Source organism: Lissotriton helveticus, chromosome 5_1 (assembly GCF_964261635.1).
Source record: "Lissotriton helveticus chromosome 5_1, aLisHel1.1, whole genome shotgun sequence".
NCBI lineage: Eukaryota > Metazoa > Chordata > Amphibia > Caudata > Salamandridae > Lissotriton > Lissotriton helveticus.
In genome coordinates, this window is record NC_136065.1 from 1,885,792,765 (window position 1) to 1,885,815,410 (window position 22,646).

At 44.9% G+C, this 22,646-nt stretch overlaps 1 protein-coding gene across 1 annotated transcript in view; it reads left to right on the plus strand.

Moving 5' to 3' along the window:
• The first annotated feature begins 2,673 nt into the window (after nucleotides 1–2,673).
• The window catches only part of LOC144752821 (uncharacterized), a 129,214-nt gene continuing 109,241 nt past the window's right edge, over nucleotides 2,674–22,646 (plus strand). Inside the window, exon 1 of the mRNA XM_078640669.1 lies at nucleotides 2,674–4,039. Coding sequence (XP_078496795.1) covers nucleotides 2,674–4,039 — 1,366 coding nt within the window. The remainder of the gene's footprint in view (nucleotides 4,040–22,646) is intronic.

Genomic DNA, 22,646 nt, shown 5'->3' on the forward strand with positions numbered 1-22,646 from the left:
ACTGCTTGTAGTTGGCAGCCTGTTGTACTAGGTCAGAAGGGTCATGGTGAGCTGGGCTTCTCCTAAAGAATAGGCCTTAGGGAGATGAGTTAATGGTTTAAGATATGGTCTGTCATTTTGCCCAAAGATCATGTTTAATTACACCAATTGTTATATACATTTGTACACATTTATACTTAAACAACTGAAAAATTGCATACTTTGAAACCTAAATCGGACTTTGCTACTATTAAAAAAGCATCCAAACCAATCAATCTTCCCAACAGTCATGTAGGTTTATTGCCAAGCTGAACAGAATTAGGTAATGACACTGAATTCAACACTGATCAATTTCTCAGCGTGGCAGATATCAATTTAGAGGAAGATATGAACTGCCCTAGTGGCGGTAAGCCCCAATCCACTAATATGCCGACCATACCATTTGATTCCATAAGCTCATTCCATAAGGTAGTCACTTTGGAGTTGAAGAAGCTTGCAAAACATAAGGGTACCTATGAGTCAAATCTCACCTGGAATCAACAGAGATCTATCGAAACTTTACAAGGTGCCTCCAACATAGTAATAAACTTGGCATACAAAGGGCGTGATGTTGTCATTCTTTCTAAAGACACATATATCAAAGGAGGGCTTCATTACGTGACAGACAGAACATGTTACATTCCATTGACAAAAATAGCTGTCAATCACAACAATTCAAAATATAAGGAGCTATTAGAGGATTGACGAGACGGAGAATAGTAAAATGTGAAGAGTACTTTTTTATCAAGTGTGATCATCCTACGATACCTATCCTATATTTATCCCCAAAAGTGCATGAGAAACCCAAATGTCCGCCTGGCCGTCCTATTGTGTCCTCAATTGGAAGCTTATTAGAAAATACTTCTAGATACATTGATGTTTTCCATAAACCATTTGTCTCTTCCTTACCATCTTATGTGCAAGACACCAGGGACTTTCTTTCCCATATTGAGGAGATTCAATGGGAGGAGGACTATGCATTAGTCACGCTTGATGTGAACATTTTTGCACACTTTAGGGCTCAAGGTATATACAATAATATTTTTCTTTTTAATTCAGTCATATACAAACATCTAAAAGGGAATGTGATGGGTTCCTGCTCTGCCCCCAGCAATGCCAATTTGTTCATGGGGTGGTGGGAGGAGCAAGTCCTCAGTGTGATACCAGAGTACTAGCACATCATATGCTGGACTAGATATATTGATGGTGTATTTTAATTTGGAAGGGTTCGGAGTCACAGGCCATTAATTTCATCAGTCCACTCAATAAGAATGACTTTAATGTAAATTTCACCAGCAACATCAGTAACAAAAGTGCTGAATTTTTGGACACCATTATCGATGTTTGCGAAGAAAAACTAACCACTATGCTGCTTAGGAGAAAGACTAATGGAAACAGTCTTTTACATGCATTTAGGAGTCACCGCCCACATTCTTGAATACAACATCACCTTTGTGAGTTAAGGACAGAAAGAAACTGCAGTCCAGAGGACAGCTTTTTAGCTAAACAGAAAGTTACATTAGAGAAGTTTAGAAATAGAGGATATTCTGATAGTATACTTAATGTAGCAGTGGTATGTACTGAATCCATGAAGAGAAAAGATTTCCTGCCTCACACTAACATCTTTAAGAAGCAGGAGGGTGCCCACACTTTTAGATTCATCACTATGTATAACACCCAAGGAGGAGGGATCAAAAATATTCCCCGCAAACATTGGTCCATTTTGAAATCTGGTTCTGTCATTGCCAATGTCATTCTGGATCCTCTAAGTGTGACACTTAGAAAGAGTGAGTGCCTTCGGAATAAAAGGAGTAAAAATTCTGTGACATCTAAATCTGAAGACAATCTGAATAACTGACAGGAATTCTATACCTGTAATAAATGCAAAGCTTGCCAGCTCAGTAAGAACATCACATCTCACCTAATATAAGGGGGAACCATTTCTAAACAAATTACTTGCAATACAGATTCTATGTCAGGAAGCGGAGGCGAGGATTTTGCTAGTCCTTTCTTCATTTTTATTGACAGCAAGTTAGAAGTAATAAAGAAAAAACATCCACCATGAACTACCCTGACCAACATGGCAGCGGTAGTCATGGTGACACAACAGCCAATCAGAGTCCATAAGCCAGCATAAAGGGGTCCCACGACGGAAGTCCTTCCTCTTTCTTCATTGCTGCCATGTCAAAGATAAGTCGTATTTCCTCACACTTATTCTTGTGGCGTGGCAGTTGTATTTCGTGTTGTTGACAGCGTTTTTGTCTGATTGATTATTATCCTTTTAAGGCTAGTGTTGTTATTGACGCGGTAGGCACTTTGGCCCGAGCGTCTTTGTTGCGCGCGTGCGCGGTCTGTAGCGTCTCTGTCAGACGCTGACCGGCTTTTTCCTCAGCGCTCCCAGCGTTTGAGGAGAACACGGGCTGAGGCATTAGCGCTTCGTGTTTCTCTCTGTTTGCCTCGTTCCCCACACTGACGCTGCTTGTGGCAGCAAGAAGATCGTGTGACTGCTTTTTCTCTCATAAAAATTAAAAAACTGTATTTTTAAAGTCAGTCACTTTTTGGCAATTTTAAGCTTACAATTTAATCTGAAATTGTTTGTGGGTACCTGTGTGGGGAACAACCCCTTTTTATATAGATTGGGGCGTATTTCTGTGTATGGGTGCCCGATCATCTGCACAAATGCAGACTCGTCAAGACCCAGAGGGTATGCCTGTTGAATCTGAACAGCCTCCTCAGCCCTTATTGCGCCCTCCTGTAGAGGTTGACAGACTCCTGTCTTCGGCCATCGCCCAGGCTCTGGCACCTCTACAGGATAGTGTCAATAAACTGTCAGCCCATGTTTTTAAATCTGGCTCAGGTGTTTTTGGGGACAGTGGGGCTGGGCCCAGTGGTGTATTTTCTGTACCTCCACGCACGGCCAGAAAGCGTGACGCGGGGCACCTGGAAGGTTTCAGTAAACTTGCTGAGGTCTTCCATAAGAGTGCGCGCACGCTAAGAAGCGCACCCTTCCGGGGGGACGACTCACCCGGGAATATTGGTGGTACTTCCACCCAGGACCTTGGCCCGGAAGAAGGGTTTCCCCTTGAGGGAGTGGATGACGAGGAAGACTTTGATGAGGAAGATGGTGATGCATCTTCTGAGGATATGTCTGACATTAGTAGGTCTTGGCGCCCTAAATCTAATGTCTCTGAGTGTGGTGAAGGTGACTTTGTGGCACCGGATATGTTTGATCCTAATTCTATTTATAGACCACGCTCCTCGGAGTGGGTCCCTGAGAAATCTACGGCTGATTATGTGGCCGCTAAACTTAGACAGCCCCTTACTCAGGATGTCAGGCTACGCTTACGCTCTGAGTGTCCTCGCCCTTCTCTTCCCAATAGGGTGGCAGCCACTCCAGAAATTGACCCGAAGTTGTGTACCTTTTTCGCTAAGTATGTTAAGGATCCTAAGAAAGGAATTGACAGGTCCTGGAAGGCTTGTCAAGACAAGCTGTTGGATGTGGTTGGACCTATAATAAAAATCATTGAGCTCGCCCAACGCTCTAAGGAATCAGGTATGCCTCTACCAGTGGACGACGTGGCAGGCTGGGCACAGAATGCAGTTTGTCTCCTTGGCAACGCCAACTGTGCTCTCTCTGCGGAGCGTCGCAGGTCTCTTTTGCTTAAGATTGACCCGAAATTGGGTGAATTATCCTCTTCGGAAGCAGGGTCAGTAGCGCAGGGTACTTTGTTTGGTGATCCCTTTGTTAAGGAGCTCGGCAAATTTGTGGCTACTTTTTCTGCCTTGGACAAGGCCCAGGCCTCAATGAAAAAGATGTTCCCTAAGAAGGTTTTTGGCGGGGCCGGCAGAGGCAGGGGTCGCTCTTCCGGCCGCCAGTACCAACAAGGCCCCAATAGCGGTCAGTTCAAAAGGAACAACGGATGGAACGACGGACGTCAAGGTTCCTTTTATCCTTCCCGTGGAGGCAGAGGTCAGGGCAGAGGACGTGGTGGCAACCAGTTCAACGCCAAAGGATTCAACGGTGAGTTTTTCCATCATTTCTCCAGTACGTCTGGGGGGAAGGATTGCTCTTTTTCTTCAGGCCTGGTTGCATCTCACGTCAGACCCTTGGGTTCTGGAAACGGTCCAAGGCTTTCATATAGAGTTTTACGGCTCCCCTGTTCAACTCTCACGTCCTCGACCGTTGGTTTTTTCTCTCGCAGATCAAAAACTTATAGACGTGGAAGTTCTTGCTATGCTGCAAAAAGGCGCTATCTCTCTTTCCTCTCTTCATCCAAACGGCTTTCTCAGCAACATCTTTCTGGTCGAGAAAAAAGACAAAGGGTTCAGACCAGTCATCAATCTCCGTTCGTTCAACGAATGGCTCATTTACAGACATTTCAAGATGGAGAGCATCCATCTGTTGAGGGACCTCCTTCTGCAGAACGATTGGTTGGTACGTTTGGATCTGAAGGATGCATATCTCTCAGTTCCGATTTACCCTCCACATCGCCGCTTCCTACAGTTCATGTGGAGAGATCAGATCTACGAGTTTCTTACTCTCCCCTTTGGTCTTTCCTCAGCACCTTGGTGCTTTACCAAACTCCTACGTCCTGTAGTGGAACATCTTCGCACCATGGGTTTTCGTCTAATAATTTACTTGGACGACATTCTTTTAATGAGTCAATCCAGGGATCTCCTCCTCCATCAACTTCAGGTGACCATAACTACTCTTCAATCTCTGGGGTTCATAATCAACGCCCAGAAATCAGAGCTCATCCCTCAGCAGGAAATGACTTTTCTGGGATTTCTGATAAAGACTACGGATGCGACGTTACATCTTCCTTCTCAAAAGATCTCCAAGATCAAGAAGGAGATTCGCAAAGTCCTCCGTCGGGACCGGATTTCTCTCCGTCTCCTGGCCAGGATAGTGGGCTTACTATCCTCGTCGATCCAGGCCATTTTTCCAGGCCCGCTTCAATACCGAGCTCTCCAAAGACTCAAAGCGTTCCATCTCCGGAAAGGTCTCACTTACTCGGAACTCATTTCTTTATCCACGGAGGCCAGATCGGAGCTCCTTTGGTGGTTGGATCACATGGAGGCGTGGAACGGGAAGGCGATTTTCGGATCCCGCCCGGATCTTGTGATCGAGTCGGATGCCAGCCGCCAAGGATGGGGAGCCCGGTGCGGCTCCCTTTCGGTGGGAGGCAGATGGACGGAGGAGGAACTTCATCTCCACATCAATTGCTTGGAACTCCTTGCGGGTTCGTTTGCAATTCGATCGTTCACGACTAACAAAGTTTCTTGTTGTGTCCTCCTTCGGATGGACAACACGACTGCGGTCAGGTATATCAATCGCCTGGGCGGCACCCACTCCAAAGTCCTAGCGGACCTAGCGAAGGACTTCTGGAATTATTGTCTTCTTCGCCAGATTTCGGTCTTGGCAGAGTATCTTCCCGGAGAACTGAACTCTGTGGCGGATTGGCAATCCAGGAATTTCCGGGATGCCAGCGATTGGAAGCTGGATCCTGCAGTCTTTCAAATTATCTCAGAGCTTTGGGGCCTTCCTCAAGTGGACTTGTTTGCGTCCAGATGGAACGCCCAACTTCCCAGGTTCTACAGCTGGAAACCGGATCCGGGTGCGGAAGCAGTGGATGCCTTCCTACAGGACTGGACCCGGTTTCCAGCTTACGCTTTTCCCCCGTTTCTATTCATTCAAAGGGTAGCAGCCCAGGTCCGCAGACAACGAGCTTCTCTCATATTGATCACTCCTATATGGAAAGCTCAATGCTGGTTCCCTTCTTTTCTGGAATTATCTTGGGACAGTCCTATTCAGCTCCCCTTATCGGATCTCATTCTGACGGATCCATTGGGACATCCACACCCTCTGGTTCTCCAAGGCCATCTACGTCTTATGGCCTGGAGGATTTCAGGAGACGTTGGTCTAACGACTCACTTTCGAAAGACGCTGAACTCCTCATTCAGCGAGCTTGGGCCCCGAGTACCACCAAACGATACCGATCTGCATGGAACAGATGGGTTCGTTGGTGTGTGGCAAAACACTTGGATCCCGTGGGCTCTCCTGTGACTGAAGTAATTAACTTCCTTGCTAAGCTTTTTCAAGACAAACTTGCTTATTGTACCATCAATTCCTTCAGATCAGCAATTTCTGCGGGTCATGCCCTGGTGGATGGTTCTCCGGTGGGAGAGCATCCTTGGGTTTGCAAACTTCTCAAGGGTATTCGACTGTCGCGTCCACCTGAACCGCGGTATTCTGGTCTTTGGGACGTTAATGTGGTTTTACGCTTCCTTCTTTCTTGGCAGGATAACGAATACCTTTCACGCAAGGAGCTTTCGGCTAAATTAGCTATTCTCCTTTGTCTCATTTCTTGCAAAAGGGCTTCCCATGTTCGCGCTCTTGATGTTTCTGCCAGAGTTTTTACCCCGGAAGGTGTTACTTTTACTGTCTCTAGACGAACAAAGTGTAATACCAGGTCAGTATCTTATCCAGCCTTTCCGGAGTCACCTAAACTTTGTGTTGTTCGTTGTCTAAAGACTTATGAGGATGTAACTTTGGAATTTCGTCCCCCGGGCGAAAGACAATTACTAATTGCCATTAAGAAGCCTTTTAAAGCGGTTTCTTCTCCCACCATTGCCAGATGGGTCCGGTGGATTATGTCAGAGGCTGGAATTGACATTTCAAACTTTGGCGCTCACTCCACTAGAGGCGCCATGGCTTCCAAGGTTGTCCAGGTTGGGGGCAGATTGGAAGATATCATGAATGCAGCAGATTGGTCTTCGGATTCAACTTTTAAGAAGTTTTATTTTAAACCAATCCATGAAGCGACATCTTTGGTGGTGAGTAAGCTTTAAACAAGCAAAATCCTCGCCTCCGCTTCCTGACATAGAATGAGAAATTTCCTAGTTCACACAAAGGAAAGTTTCAATTCTAATAAGGACGCGGAGGCGAGGATTTTCCCACCCTGGCTTTTTCCAGCCTTCCCTCCCGATCCTATGCAATCCAAGCTTAGTTCTCCATTTGAGGGAAGTATCTTTTTCCTTTTGCTTATGAATGATGTGTTCATTGACTGATATGTTACTGCATATTTACTGATGCTATTGCATTTAGTTTTGCCCTCTTCCATTGCAATGTGTAAGATGCTTCAGCATTGTTCTGGACGAGATATTATTATTTTTTCTCTTCCCTAGGCTCCGATCAGAAAACGGACTGAAGGGTAGGAGACTTCTTTTTAACGGCAGCAGCGAAAGAGGAAGGACTTCCGTCGTGGGACCCCTTTATGCTGGCTTATGGACTCTGATTGGCTGTTGTGTCACCACGACTACCGCTGCCATGTTGGTCAGGGTAGTTCATGGTGGATGTTTTTTCTTTATTACTTCTAACTTGCTGTCAATAAAAATGAAGAAAGGACTAGCAAAATCCTCGCCTCCGCGTCCTTAATAGAATTGAAACTTTCCTTTGTGTGAACTAGGAAATTTCTCATTATGGACCTGATTCCGATGTCAAAGGCCAGGAGTCTGTTCGACATTGGCCAGGAACTGTAACCAAACAACCAATTGTCATCGGCTACAGACCTTCAAGTAGGATGTGACTGAACCCTGTTCGGTGGCATGCCTATACCTTTCAATGAGAGCATGCATTCCGAATTTAGTTAGGAGACAATTGTGGGTTGACATCAACTTTACACCCCTTACTTCACCTGTTTGGGAGTGCCCACGGGTCTGTAATGTCTCAAACTTACCAGTTAGTTTACCCTGTTCCTGTGATTAAATGGTATGGATGTGTTATTTCACCATTTCAGCCACTTCCTGTTTGCTATACATCTACATTTAGATGTTACCCACTTGGATGTTGCCCACTTGGGCTATATTTAAATTTGGTTGCCCTCGTGTCACATATATTTGAACTGATTTTCTTCTTTCCTCTTATCTATCTAGTTTTAGAGATTTGTGAGTTCAATGAAAGATTATGATGTTAGGGATGTTAGAAGTCTCTAAGATAGGTTATATTGTCACAATGTTACGCGGTATGCCCTGCTTTTCTTCATTAATCAGATATACATAATTGAACAATTCTGAGCTTTTGAACCATAAATATTCCTTTATATTTCTTGTCTTTTTTCACTATCTGTGGTTCGCATTTCACACACACATTTCATTTTTATTTGATACTGGCCAGAATGATTACACACAATGGTTACCTGTGTATTTGCAACTGTTGTATTATATCAATTTTATCTCTGCATAAATGATTGTTCATTACAAAAGAGTAGGATATTATTTTATTGAATGTGTAAAGATATGGTTACAATAGTGTGAAACAAACAGTGATCATCATATTTGTGAATAAGTTGACATGTACTCAAACCCAAACTCAGTGGAAAAAATTTAAAGACAGTGTTTATGCTATGCCGAGGTGTATGTATTATTCTGAAGACTTTTTTATGTTGCTTATAGTATAACAACTTTGTGTATATATGATGGACTTTTGAATCTGCCACTACCTGTGATGAAAGACTTTATGACCGAAAGGCATAAGGTTGCGGTTTTCTTGCTAATAAATTGTATTTGTGCACTGGCAGTCTTGGAGTGCACATTTCTCTGTTTGACCGACAGATTCAGTTTGAATTTTTATCTTCTCATATATACCTTATTTAAAATATTAAAGTTCAAAATAATAATATAATTAAAAATACATATAAATAAAAGTATTATTATTGGAAATGAAAATAAATATACATAAATAAAGACATAATTTATTAATACAAATATTTAAATTAACAAACATATTTGTAACAAACGTATATCAAAGTTCATAAAAAATAAAATGAGTACAAATCCAACAAAAATAAAATATGAATAAAAAATTATGAATTATTTATTTCTGTAACTAATTTAAACATTTAAAAAATGGTAATGAAAAAAAAAATTATATATATATATATATATATATATATATATATATATATATATATATATATATATATTACCTACTGGCGGTCGCCAGTAGGTATATATAGTTAGGATTTTTTCCCTATGGGTTTTTTGAAAATTCTATGTCTAATAACTTTGGCGTTTGTGGACGGAATTGGCTGAAATTTTCAGGAAAATTGAACATTTTGTTTCTGAGCAGCCCCTGAAAATTTGGGGGGGGTTTGTCAAGGGGGAGCCGAGAAAAAAGGGGGGTCCCAAAACGCGTTTTTCCCATGTTAATTTCCATAGGGCGGTTGGCCTCACTTTTAGCCCGAACGGCTGAATGGATTTGCACGAAACTTGGCAAAATTGTAGGGACTGTTAGCCCGATGTGCCTTTGCTAGGTCTCAATATATGTGCTCCAGTGGATTTTGAGAAATTAACGTTCGCGTACTTTTCGCGTTACGGAGCTTTGCGAAGCGAAGCTGATTGGTTCTCCGGCGTCTGTAAACATTCCAAACAGTCCGTAGCGGCCGCCATCTTGTCTCTCGGTAGGATCGAGAGACAAGAGGAGGCCAAAGCGAAGGGGCAAATGACCATAAGGGGGCATAGTAGATCCTCCCTGACCCCTTAGGTTTGATGTGGAGGTTTTAAAAGGGCCCTGCGGGGCAAAAAAAAAAAAAAAATCGAACGGGTGAATGGATTTGCATGAAACTTGGCAAAATTGTAGGGACCGGTAGCCCGATGTGCCTTTGCTGGGTCTCAATATATGTGCTGCAGTGGATTTTGAGAAAATAACGTTCAAAAAAAGATATATATCTGTGACAGTGTCCCGGGTAGCGCTCCGTTTCGCGTACTTTTCGCGTTACGGAGCTTTGCGAAGCGAAGCTGATTGGCTCTCCGGTGTCTGTAAACATTCCAAACAGTACGGAGCGGCAGCCATCTTGTCTCTCGGTAGGATCGAGAGACAAGAGGAGGCCAAAGCGAAGGGGCAAATGACCATAAGGGGGCATAGTAGATCCTTCCTGACCCCATAGGTTTGATGTGGAGGCTTTAAAAGGGCTCCGTGGGGCAAAAAAAAAAAAAAACGTTTTTTTGGGTGGGGTGCGCCCGGTTAGCGTAACGGGAAGCGGACTGGGGAGCGTACTACAAGGAAACAAGAATGATTGACTTTTTATAGACTTTTTTTTTCTTTTTTTTCTGCTGAGTGACGTCTCGGCCTATCTCCACGGGATGCAGTCCCTACCATCTCGGCGTTTAAGCCCAGGGGGACCGGTAGTGTGGGAGAGATAACGTCTGTTAACGTTCGATTCGAAGGAAATCAGGAAGTGTTGAAAAACATTGTCTGCGCCATCTTGCCTTTTTCAAATGCCACACTTTTGTCGTGCATGGCAGCCATTTTAGATGCCTTGACCAGACCCACTCTCTGCACGCTGTCGATCCTTAGCATGGCTCCCCACCCTCGCAAGCATCTCCCCCAGGCACTGGTCACCCCCGCTCTCTGTCTTATGCATGGGCAATAAACCTCCCCCCATCTGCGCTGTTCTTCCCTGAGAATCACACCCTGTGCCCGCCCGACACCTCCCTTTCGCCCTATTCACTACCGCACCCTCTGACACTCCTCTTCCTCTGTGTCCGATTGTCCAGGCCGGTCCCAGGCTATCAGGTAGCCCTGCAGATGTAGTTTATGGCCCCAGCTGTAAAGAATCACTCCTCTTCAAAGGAGTTATAGTAGATCAAGGCCCACACCCGATGAGATCCGTCACACCACACGCGTTCCTACTATCTGAAAACCATCCTGTATTGTGATTGGGGAGGGGACCGAGCCTGAAGCGGAAGATTCCAGGGATGCCTCTTTGTACATCAAAGTTTTTACAATTATGTGTCACATTAAAAATATATAGCACTCCAACAAAGTAGTAGGATTATAAAACTTTAATAACTTATAAATATATACAACGCAACAAAAACAGTAAAAACATTTAAACATTTTTAGGAAAAAAGAAGGAACAATGGTCAGTAGCGGTCGGTTGTGCGAATAGTCCCAAGGCAGCACAACGTCCTGTGTTCTGGATGGCACCCAGGTGATGTTGCCTGGGTGCCGCACTGGTTTTGGGTATCCTACAATGCTGCTCCGAATAACGGCGTGGTGCGTCCCGGGGGGTGGGTCGTCAGTAGCGGTCTGTTGTGCGAATAGTCCCAAGGCAGCAGAACGCGCTGAGATGTGGATGGCACCCAGGTGATGTCCAGTAAGTTGCCGCACTGGTTTTGGTATCCTACAATGCTGCTCCGAATAACGGCGTGGGGCGCCCCGGGGGGGGGGGGGAATGAGGCGGCGTGAACGGGCCTCCCCAGGTGGAGGCTCGTCTGCTGTAGTGGGGCGCCCCTTTACCGTTTCAGTTGCCATTCCGTCCGCTTTTGGTACACTGTGTCAAAATCCGCCATTCAGCTGAGTTGCGCCCACTCTTGCGGTGCAGCGATAGGCGGCTGCCACAGGACTCTCAAAATGGCGGCAGGCTCTTTCCTTTTTGGGCCTGGTCCACTGAAATGGCCCTGGGACACCTTGGAAATCGGACGCTTGTCTGCTAGGTCTTGGACCCCATTCTCGAAAGCGTCCCCTCAGCCTTGAGGATTCTACAAAAGTCTTGGGGGCCCCCGACTCCTGCAGGCTTCCGGTGGGGAGCGGCTGCCATGATTGCTCGCGGAATGATCACGACGGAGCAACGAGATGGTGGTGCTCTCATGCTGACGCCAGCTTCAGTCTGAAACATCCAGAAACAAGGTGGGGCTTTCATCGTTTGGGAAAAAAAAAAGTTTTCATCCAATGAAAAGTGTTATTTTTAGGTCATATGATCAAGCCTTCCATCATTAGGAAACCAAAAGTAAAATGAACCAATGAAAAGTTTTATAAACAAGTCACATGACCTGTTATGCGGCATAGGGTATAAAAAGCGTAGAAAATCCGTTGGCACGTGAGGCGGCGTCAGTAGCGGACCGATGTGCGAATAGGCCGAAGGCAGCACAACGCGCCAAGATCCGGATGGCACCGAGGTGGTGTCTAGCAAGTTGCCGCACTGGTGTGGCCATCCTACAATGCTGAAAGTCGGCGTGGGGCGCCCCGTTGGCCTGTGAGTTCACGTCAGTAGCGGACCGATGTGCGAATAGGCCGAAGGCAGCAGAACGCGCCAAGATCCGGATGGCACCGAGGTGGTGTCTAGCAAGTTGCCGCACTGGTGTGGCCATCCTACAATGCTGAAAGTCGGCGTGGGGCGCTCCGTTGGCCTGTGAGTTCGCGTCAGTAGCGGACCGATGTGCGAATAGGCCGAAGGCAGCACAACGCGCCAAGATCCGGATGGCACCCAGGTGGTGTCTAGCAAGTTGCCGCACTGGTGTGGCCATCCTACAATGCTGAAAGTCGGCGTGGGGCGCCCCGTTGGCCTGTGAGGTGGCGTCAGTAGCGGACCGATGTGCGAATAGGGCCAAAGGCAGCGCAACGCGCCAAGATCCGGATGGCACCGAGGTGGTGTCTAGCAAGTTGCCGCACTGGTGTGGCCATCCTACAATACTGCGCCGAAAGTCGGCGTGGGGCGCTCCGTTGGCCTGTGAGTTCGCGTCAGTCAGTGGGGGTTGTTTGAGGATCTGACTGCATTGGAAAGCAATGTGATGCTGTGCGTCGCCCCCAAGATGAAGGTTCCTCGGCTGCAGTGGGGCGCCCCTTGGTGTTTCACTCGCTATGCAGCTGAGTTGCGTGCGCACTTGCGGCGAATAGGTCGAAGGCAGCACAACAATATTTTCTGAATAGAAGACACCACAAGGCGCTGAGATTCGGTTGGCACCGAGGTGGTGTCTAGCAAGTTGCCGCACTGGTGTGGCCATCCTACTATCCTGCTCCGAATAACGGCGTGGGGTGCCCGAAGGGGGGGGGGGGGGAGGCGCCGTGAACGGGCCTTCCCAGGTGGAGGCTCGTCTGCTGTAGTGGGGCGCCCCTTTACCGTTTCAGTTGCCATTCAGCTGAGTTTCGGCCTCTCTTGATGCTACAGCGACAGGCGGCTGCAACAGGACTCTCAAAATGGCGGCCTGTTCTTTGAATTTGGGCCTGGTCCACTAAAATGGCCCTGGGACACCTTAGAACTCGGACGCTCGAATTTTCTTTCCTTTCCTCTACATGCAAAAAAGGTAAATGCCCGGTACGTTACACGCCTCATCTGCCACGATGTACTCTCCAGAGGAACCGAAAAAAAATATAGTTATGGTAACTATACCATGCATCGTCATATGGAGAGGTGGCACCCATTAATTATAGTGCTGCATAAAAGAGAGATTTGGAGGAGAACCCCCGACCTGCCAGTACATTCACCAAAGAAGTGGCACTGACAGCATCAGAGGCAAGGGAAACGGCCCCAAATATTTAGAAGAACTTTGGAAAGATTAAAATGACATGTTTAGATTGTGGCAAATTAATTTCATGTGGACAGATGAGTGTTACTCTAATAAATACAGCATATGAACATCATCATAGTCGATGGTTGGTAGAGACATTTTGACTATATCCTGGACCTGCCCGTCCTCGCCCAAAATGGCGCCGGAATAAATGGGACTCGTAACTCCTTGTTGTGTACTGGTTGCAGAACCTTGAAATCACGAGATACGTATGCAGTTTTGAAGCACATGGCGGGCGGGGACGAGAATTGATTGAATATTTCGGCATCCCTATTGATATTAAGTTCTGATGTGTTATTGATGACTGTACTATTGAAAGTTCGAATTAACGTCACCCATGGTACTTGCCCGCAAATGTATATCTAGATAATTTTATTGTAACTGGCTCTGTCGTATTTTAATTATAAAATGTACGTCCACCGATTCCGCAACTGTTAGACACTTTAGTTCTTGCAACCTAATGGCCCGCCCGTTACGTTCCTCTACAGTGTAAATGTCTACTCATCATATACGATTACAGTTTGCTCCGTGGCCGGCCCACGTGGTTATAGGCCCGTATTTGTATACTGACGTTTTCACAATAAAGGTTTTTAAAAGAAAACATGGTAGTAGTTTTTACATTGGTAAAGTTTTTAATAATAGTCACTGTTTTAGAATCAGTAAAAGGCAAGTGAAATAAAGCAGTCCAATTACATGAAGGGTAAAAGGTATAATACGCAGGAACGCAGTAAAGATAAATGGTCAAGGGCTGTTGTGTTTTCTACTCCTGCAACATAAAGTGATCGATAAGAATCTGATATTCAGGCGTATCGGCGACTAAGACAGCAGGCGGAGCCTCTTTTGCTCAACGGCTCCGTCATGGGACGAAGAAACGCCCTTTTTCTCGAAAAAGGAATATATTTTACTTGCAGGACAGTTGTAAATTTTCCGGGAAAGTACATTAGCCTGGAACATTATAACATATGTTTAAGAAAAAATAATGTTCGAAAGTAATAAAAAGCGTAATTTTTAGGTCATATGACCAAGCCTTTCATCATTAGAATAAGAAAAGTAAAATGAACCAATGAAAAGTTTTATTAACAAGTCACATGACCTGCTATGCTTACGTTACGCGCTGCGCGCCACGCCCCGGATCGCTTCCGGGAAGCTGCGCTTCGCGCACCGGAGCACTTCCGGGTGCGCTAACGCGGCGCGTTATATGACGCATTACGCGACAACGCAGGTCCAGAATATAGTCAAAATGTCTCCACCAACCAGCGGTCGGAACACAACCCCTTTCAGCAGGCTAAATAGTTCTGTTAAATGACAACAGAAGGGACAGGCAACAAGAACCATCAGTCAAAGAGGGGAGGGCAAGTTCTTCTCTACCGGGTCACGTTGGGGCGCTACCTGAACTGATCGAATTGGTAGTCTACAGTGCTTCTGAATGTTTCAGACTGAAGCTGGCGTTAGCATGAGAGCACCACCATTTCGTAGCTCCGTCGTGGCCATTCCACGAGCAATCATGCTAGGCGCTCCCCACCAGAAGCCTGCGGGAGTCGGGGGCCCCCAAGACTTTTGTAGAATCTTCAAGGCTGAGGGGACGCTTTCGAGAATGGAGCCCAAGCTCTAGCAGACAAGCGTACGAGTTCCAAGGTGTCGCAGGCCCATTTTAGTGGACCACGCCCAAATCTGAAGAGCCGGCCGCCATTTTGAGAGTCCTGTGGCAGCCGCCTATCGCTGCACCGCAAGAGCGGGAGCAACTCAAGTACATGGTGAGCGAGACGCTGTAGTCGAAAGAGCGGGTGGTAAACAGCTGAATAGCGGAAGAGGCACAGTGTAGCAAAAGCGGGCTGAATGGCAACTGAAACGGAAAAGGGGCGCCCCACTACAGCGTGTCTTTAGGTGAAACGGATTGTGGGACAAGGTGAAGAATGAAAGAGTCACCAAAAGGCAAAAAGTTCCGCTTGACCCCGGGAGCCGGCCACCTATGTCGGGGGCGATCTCAGGCCACACCAGGGCAACACGACTTGGGGAGGGGGCCCGAGCCAAGCGCCCCCTCCGAGTCCGCGCCATGACACCGTCCCTCGGGGGCCTCCGTCAAGCGGTTCAGGGTGGCACCGCATCACATTGTTTTCAAATGCAGTCACGTCCTCAAACAGCCCCCAGTTACATTAAGAATAGTGAAGCTGAAGCAAGTGCTAATAGGCTTCAGACAGTGTTACAAGCACTCCTCAAAACTTTGAACCATCAGAGTGCATGAGTTTCATGCTCGATCGATTGAGCTAGCCGGATCGGGCAACAAAAAGTATAAAATAGTTATGTAAATAGTTATTTAATAAAATGTTTTACCCTCTTACTTTGCTGGTGTGTTGTATATATTTGTAATATTTGCATAGAGTTTATCGTTATTTTGGGCGGGGTGGGTGGCGGAGCCGAGCTGTCTTGCATACATCATGGTGTGGAGTTCAGTTCATCTCACTAGTTTCGTATTTCTCAAGAGGGGTTGTTCCTAATGTTTCTATTTTAGCGAGGTCAAAAAGAGATCCCATTAGTGGCCTACTGATTTTGCTCGATTCCTTTTGTTTTTTTACACGATTTTTCGCTATCTGCAAAGACTAAACAGAGTATTGCGACTCTGTGCTTGTTTGTAAATAGAGAATGAACCAAAGAGAACCAATTCTAAAATAGTAAATGCTTGGATAACAATCAATCAAATGGAGAGAGAAGCAGGCACGACGGATTACAACGGGGGCAAAGGCCTGCGTTAACTACCCTTCACTATCTGCAAAGAGAGAGTACTCCTAATAGAAATGGGGGGGGGGGCAGCATTCAAAGCAGATCAGTGTGCATAAACACGAAAATGTTTTTTCTTACCACGTACTTGACATTCGACAGCTTATGATATTTGCTATTAAAAAAAACATTGAAATTCACTGAAAAAACCATAGGTTATAGACCATATATAGTTAGGAATTAGCATTTACAAAACCTTGAAAATTCACTGAAAAAACCATAGGTTATAGACCATATATAGTTAGGAATTAGCATTTAAAAAACCTTTTTTTACTCACACAAAACCATTGAAATTCCATATATAGTTAGTAGTACTAACTATATATCGCGCACCCGCAATCCACTGCTGATCATGTCACATATTACATCATTCATGACATGGTCAGTGACATCACTGATGACATCACTGATGACATCTCAAATGACATCACTGATGACATCACTGATGACATCTCAAATGACATCACTGATGACATCACTGATGACATCTCAAATGACATCACTGATGACATCTCATTTGACATTACTGATCACATCACTGATGACATCATTCATGTGATAATACGATGAACCTCTTCAGACTCTAATATAACCTTAGATACACTCAGTGTAAACAGACACTCACAGACTGTCACTCATCCATGGAGTTACTTATACACCTAGTCAGTCATGCAAAGAATCAATCACACTTCCATTTCCTCATCCATACAGTTATACACACCTTACTTATTCAAACATATACTAACACATATTTACTCTCTTTTACAATCCCTGATACAAGTTCACAATCATCCATACAGCCCCTCACACATTCACTGGCTCTTATGCACAGTTATTTATATATGCCAACTCTCACATGTACTGTGTTTTACATATGTACTTACTTTGACATGTAGCACTGAGATATCTATTCACTCACCAATACACTGATGCACACAGTCAACCACCCATACAGCTGTTTCCACGTGCACTTTTGAACCCATACATCTAGTGAATCAACTGCTCACACATCTATGCACAGAGTCATACACCTCCCAGCCACCCACACACACACTCAGTCTCCCATACAAATACTTGAGCAACCAATCAATAACCCATATACTTACTCATATAGCTACTGATCGACACATGCAGCAGTTTACAGTACAACAAACATAATGATGCACAAATTAACACAGTTCAGTCACTAACTCATGCACTCAGTGAGACACATTTAACCACTCACTCATACAGTCAGTCATGCACCTACTAAATCCTTCATCCAGACACTTCTACATCCACTCATTCTTCAATATGTAAGACATATTTTAACTTTACAGAAATACACAGTCACTGGATGTTGTCATCAGTGATGTCATCAGTGATGTCATTTGAGATGTCATCAGTGATGTCATCAGTGATGTCATTTGAGATGTCATCAGTGATGTCATCAGTGATGTCATTTGAGATGTCATCAGTGATGTCATCAGTGATGTCACTGACCATGTCATGAATGATGTAATATGTGACATGATCAGCAGTGGATTGCGGGTGCGCGATATATAGTTAGTACTACTAACTATATATGGAATTTCAATGGTTTTGTGTGAGTAAAAAAAGGTTTTTTAAATGCTAATTCCTAACTATATATGGTCTATAACCTATGGTTTTTTCAGTGAATTTTCAAGGTTTTGTAAATGCTAATTCCTAACTATATATGGTCTATAACCTATGGTTTTTTCAGTGAATATATATATATATATATATATATATCTATACTAATCTATACTAATATAATAAAGAGAGAGCCCAAACCTTTGAGGCGGGTAATCTCAGGAACCACAGCACCAATCACAACACCCAATACAGCGTTGGAAAGGGCAGTTGCAGCAGAAGGACATAGGCTATGCAGACGCCCAACATATACATTTAAAAGGTAAAAGAACCATGCCAGAAAAGTAGTCCCTTGTGGGCGTGTCTGCATTGTGCTGTGGGTGTGTGCTGGGGGCGTGACAAACGCTGGGGGCGTGTGGTACGTTCCGCCCTTCATGCCATGTCTTATATCGTGTGCTGGGGGCGTGGGCGTGTGCGGGGCGCGGGATTACGGAAAAAAAACAGCGATCGTTGTGCCCAATATTTCATTATTTTTTCTTCCCAGGTTCTGTACATTCCAGCTTCGGGTGTCCACCCTGCTCCCTTTAAATACCCCTGCACCCCATAATCATAACCCACCCTTACTCCTTAAAATACCCCAACACCCTTAAACACTAACCCATCTTAACCCTATAAATATACCCTGTACCCCAAAACCCAAACCTATCCCTAAACCCTAAAAATACCCCTGTACCCCAAAACCCAAACCTAGCCCTGAACCCTACAAATACCCCTGTACCTCAAAACCCAAACCTACCCCTGAACCCTAAAAATACCCCTGGACCCCAAAACCCAAGCCTAGCCCTGAACCCTAAAAATACCCTGTACCCTGTACCCCAAATCCCAAACCTACCCCTGAACCCTAAAATACCCCTGTACCCCAAAACCCAAACCTAGCTCTGAACCCTTAAAATACCCCTGTACCCCTAAACCCAAACCTAGCCCTGAACCGTAAAAATACCCCTGTACCCCGAAACCCAAACCTAGCCCTGAACCCTTAAAATACCCCTGTACCCCAAAGCCCAAACCTACCCCTGAAACCTAAAATACCCCTGTACCCCAAAACCCAAACCTAGCCCTGAACCCTTAAAATACCCCTGTACCCCAAAACCCAAACCTACCCCTGAAACCTAAAAATACCCCTGTACCCCAAAACCCAAACCTAGCCCTGAACCATAAAAATAACCCTGTACCCCAAAACCCAAACCTACCCCTGAACCCTAAAATACCCCTGTACCTCAAACCCCAAACCTACCCTGAACCCTAAAAATACCCCTGTACCCCAAAACCCAAACCTAGCCCTGAACCCTAAAAATACCCCTGTATCCCAAAACCCAAACCTACCCCTGAACCCTAAAAATACCCCTGTACCCCAAAACCCAAACCTAGCCCTGAACCATAAAAATAACCCTGCACCCCAAAACCCAAACCTACCCATGAACCCTAAAATACCCCTGTACCCCAAAACCCAAACCTAGCCCTGAACCCTAAAAATACCCCTGTATCCCAAAACCCAAACCTAGCCCTGAACCCTTAAAATACCCCTGTACCCCAAAACCCAAACCTACCCCTGAACCCTAAAAATACCCCTATACCCCAAAATGCAAACCTAGCCCTGAACCCTAAAAATACCCCTGTACCCCAAAACCCAAAACTATATCTGAACACTTAAAATACCCAAACACCCCAAAACATATACCTCAGTACCCCAAAACATATACCCCTATACCCATACTTACCTCATCCAAACATTGAAAAAAAGACATGCTTTTACCATTCATGCATTTACAACGAATTTCGTTGTAAATGTATGCATGGTAAAAGCATATAAAATGTAATGCCATGCGTTATAATGGCATTGCAGAGTCATGGTACTTTCGTAATGAAAGCATGCGGAGTGATGGTATGCGGAAAGAAAGTTGTGGAATAATGGGTGTTTACCCTCCCCCGGTAAGTACATTGGTGGTACGGCCACCCACATCTCCAGCAACATACTCATATTTTTTCACCACCGATTTGAAAAATGCACAGGTCTCTCTCATTGATGGCCAGCATGACATACACTTTTAGACACACCTCCCGCCACAAGTTCTAGAATTGCGAACTTTAGAGCTGGGGAGCTACGTTCGAATCTCTGCATCAGCTCAACATCCTGTGATTCCAGGCAAATCGCGTTGTCTCCCCGTGCCTACCACAAATGAATGTGTTCTTCTGTAATGTAAATTGTGCTCATGCCATGTTGTCGAGTTCGCGCTATATAATATTGCAAGGAAAAATAAAGTAGGGAAACTCGAGTTCACACACTACTGAACGCGCACTCTTAAGTGCATCAGCAGTGCACTGTGAATCGGAGCGTTTCACAGGCCTGTCACAGATAAGAAATGCTATCAAAACGAAATCCTACAAAACAATATACTACTGGCCGGCAGCAATTCATACCCGGACAACGTCGGGACGGGCTCCTAGTATATATCCATACTAATATAATAAAGAGAGAGCCCGAACCTTTGAGGTGGGTAATCTCAGGAACCACAGCACCAATCACAACACCCAATACAGCGTTGGAAAGGGCAGTTGCAGCAGAAGGACATAGGCTATGCATACGCCCACCATATACATTTAAAAGGTAAAAGAACCGTGCCAGCAAAGTAGTCAGTTGTGGGCGTGTGTCTGCGTTGTGCTGTGGGCGTGTGCTGGGGGCGTGACAAACGCTGGGGGCGTGTGGTACGATCCCGCCTTCATGCCATGTCTCATATCGTGTGCTAATCCCACCCTGCTCCCTTTAAATACCCGTGCCCCCATAATCATAACCCACCCTTACTCCTTAAAATACCCCAACACCCTTAAACACTAACCCATCTTAACCCTATAAATATACCCTGTACCCCAAAACCCAAACCTATCCTTAAACCCTAAAAATACCCCTGTACCCCAAAACCCAAACCTAGCCCTGAACCCTATAAATACCCCTGTACCTCAAAACCCAAACCTACCCCTGAACCCTAAAAATACCCCTGGACCCCAAAACCCAAACCTAGCCCTGAACCCTAAAAATACCACTGTACCCCAAAACCCAAACCTACCCCTGAACCCTAAAATACCCCTGTACCCCAAAACCCAAACCTAGCCCTGAACCCTTAAAATACCCCTGTACCTGAAAACACAAACCTACCCCTGAACCCTAAAAATACCCCTGTACCCCAAAACCCAAACCTACCCCTGAACCCTAAAATACCCCTGTACCCCAAAACCCAAACCTAGCCCTGAACCTTTAAAATACCCCTGTGCCCCAAAACCCAAACCTACCCCTGAACCCTAAAAATACCCCTATACCCCAAAACCCAAACCTAGCCCTGAACCCTAAAAATACCCCTGTACCCCAAAACCCATACCTATCCCTAAACCCTAAAACTACCCCTGTACCCCATAACCCAAAACTATATCTCAACCCTTAAAATACCCAAACACCCCAAAACATATACCTCAGTACCCCAAAACATATACCCCTATACCCATACTTACCTTATCCAAACATTTAAAAAAAACATGATTTTACCATTCATGCATTTACAACGAATTTCGTTGTAAATGTATGCGTGGTAAAAGCATTTAAAATTGGATTACCTTGCGTTATTATGGCATTGCGGAGTCATGGTACTTTCGAAATGAAAGTATGCGGAGTGATGGTATGCGGAAAGAAAGTTACGGAATAATGGGTGTTTACACTCATATTTTTTCACCACCCATTTGAAAAATGCACAGGTCTCTCTCATTGATGGCCAGCACCGACATACACTTTTAGACACACCTCCCGCCACAAGTTCTAGAATTGCGAACTTTGGAGCTGGGGAGCTACGTTCGAATCTTGGCATCAGCTCAACAACCTGTGATCCCAGGCAAATCGCTTGGTCTCCCCGTGCCTACCACAAATGAATGTGTTCTTCTGTAATGTAAATTGTGCTCATGCCATGTTGTCGAGTTTGCGCTATATAATATTGCAAGGAAAAATAAAGTAGGGAAACTCGAGTTCACACACTACTGAACGCGCACTCTTAAGTGCATCAGCAGTGCACTGTGAATCGGAGCGTTTCACAGGCCTGTCACAGATAAGAAATGCTATCTAAACGAAATCCTACAAAACAATATACTACTGGCCGGCAGCAATTCATACCCGGACAACGTCGGGACGGGCTGCTAGTATATATATATATAGATATATATATATATATAGATATATACATATATATCTATATATATATATATATATATTCACTGAAAAAAACATAGGTTTCACACCAGTTATAGTTAGCTGAACATTTTACTCATACAAAACCATTGAAATTCCCACGTTATAGTTAGTTGGACTCACTATAACTCGCGCGCCCGCAATCCACTGATGATGATGTCACATATTACATCATTCATGAAATGGTCAGTGACATCACTGATGACATCACTGATGACATCTCAAATGACATCACTGATGACATCTCAAATGACATCACTGATGACATCATCCAGTAAATGTGTGTTCCTGTAAATTAAAAATGTGTTTAACATATTGTAGAATGAGTGTATGTATGAGTGTTTGGATAATGGATTTAGTAGGTGCGTGACTGACTGTATGAGTGGGAGATTAAATGTGTCTTACTGAATGCATGGGTTAGTGACTAAACTGTTAGAATGTGTGCATCATTATGTCTGTTGTTGTGTAACCTGCTGCTATATGACTGGCTATATGGGTTAATGATTGGTAACCCAAGTATTTGTATGTGAGGGTGAGTGTGAGTGGAGGTGGCTGGGAGGTGTGTGACTCTGTGCATAGATGTGTGAGCAGTTGATTCACTTGGTGTATGGGTTCAAGAGTGCAT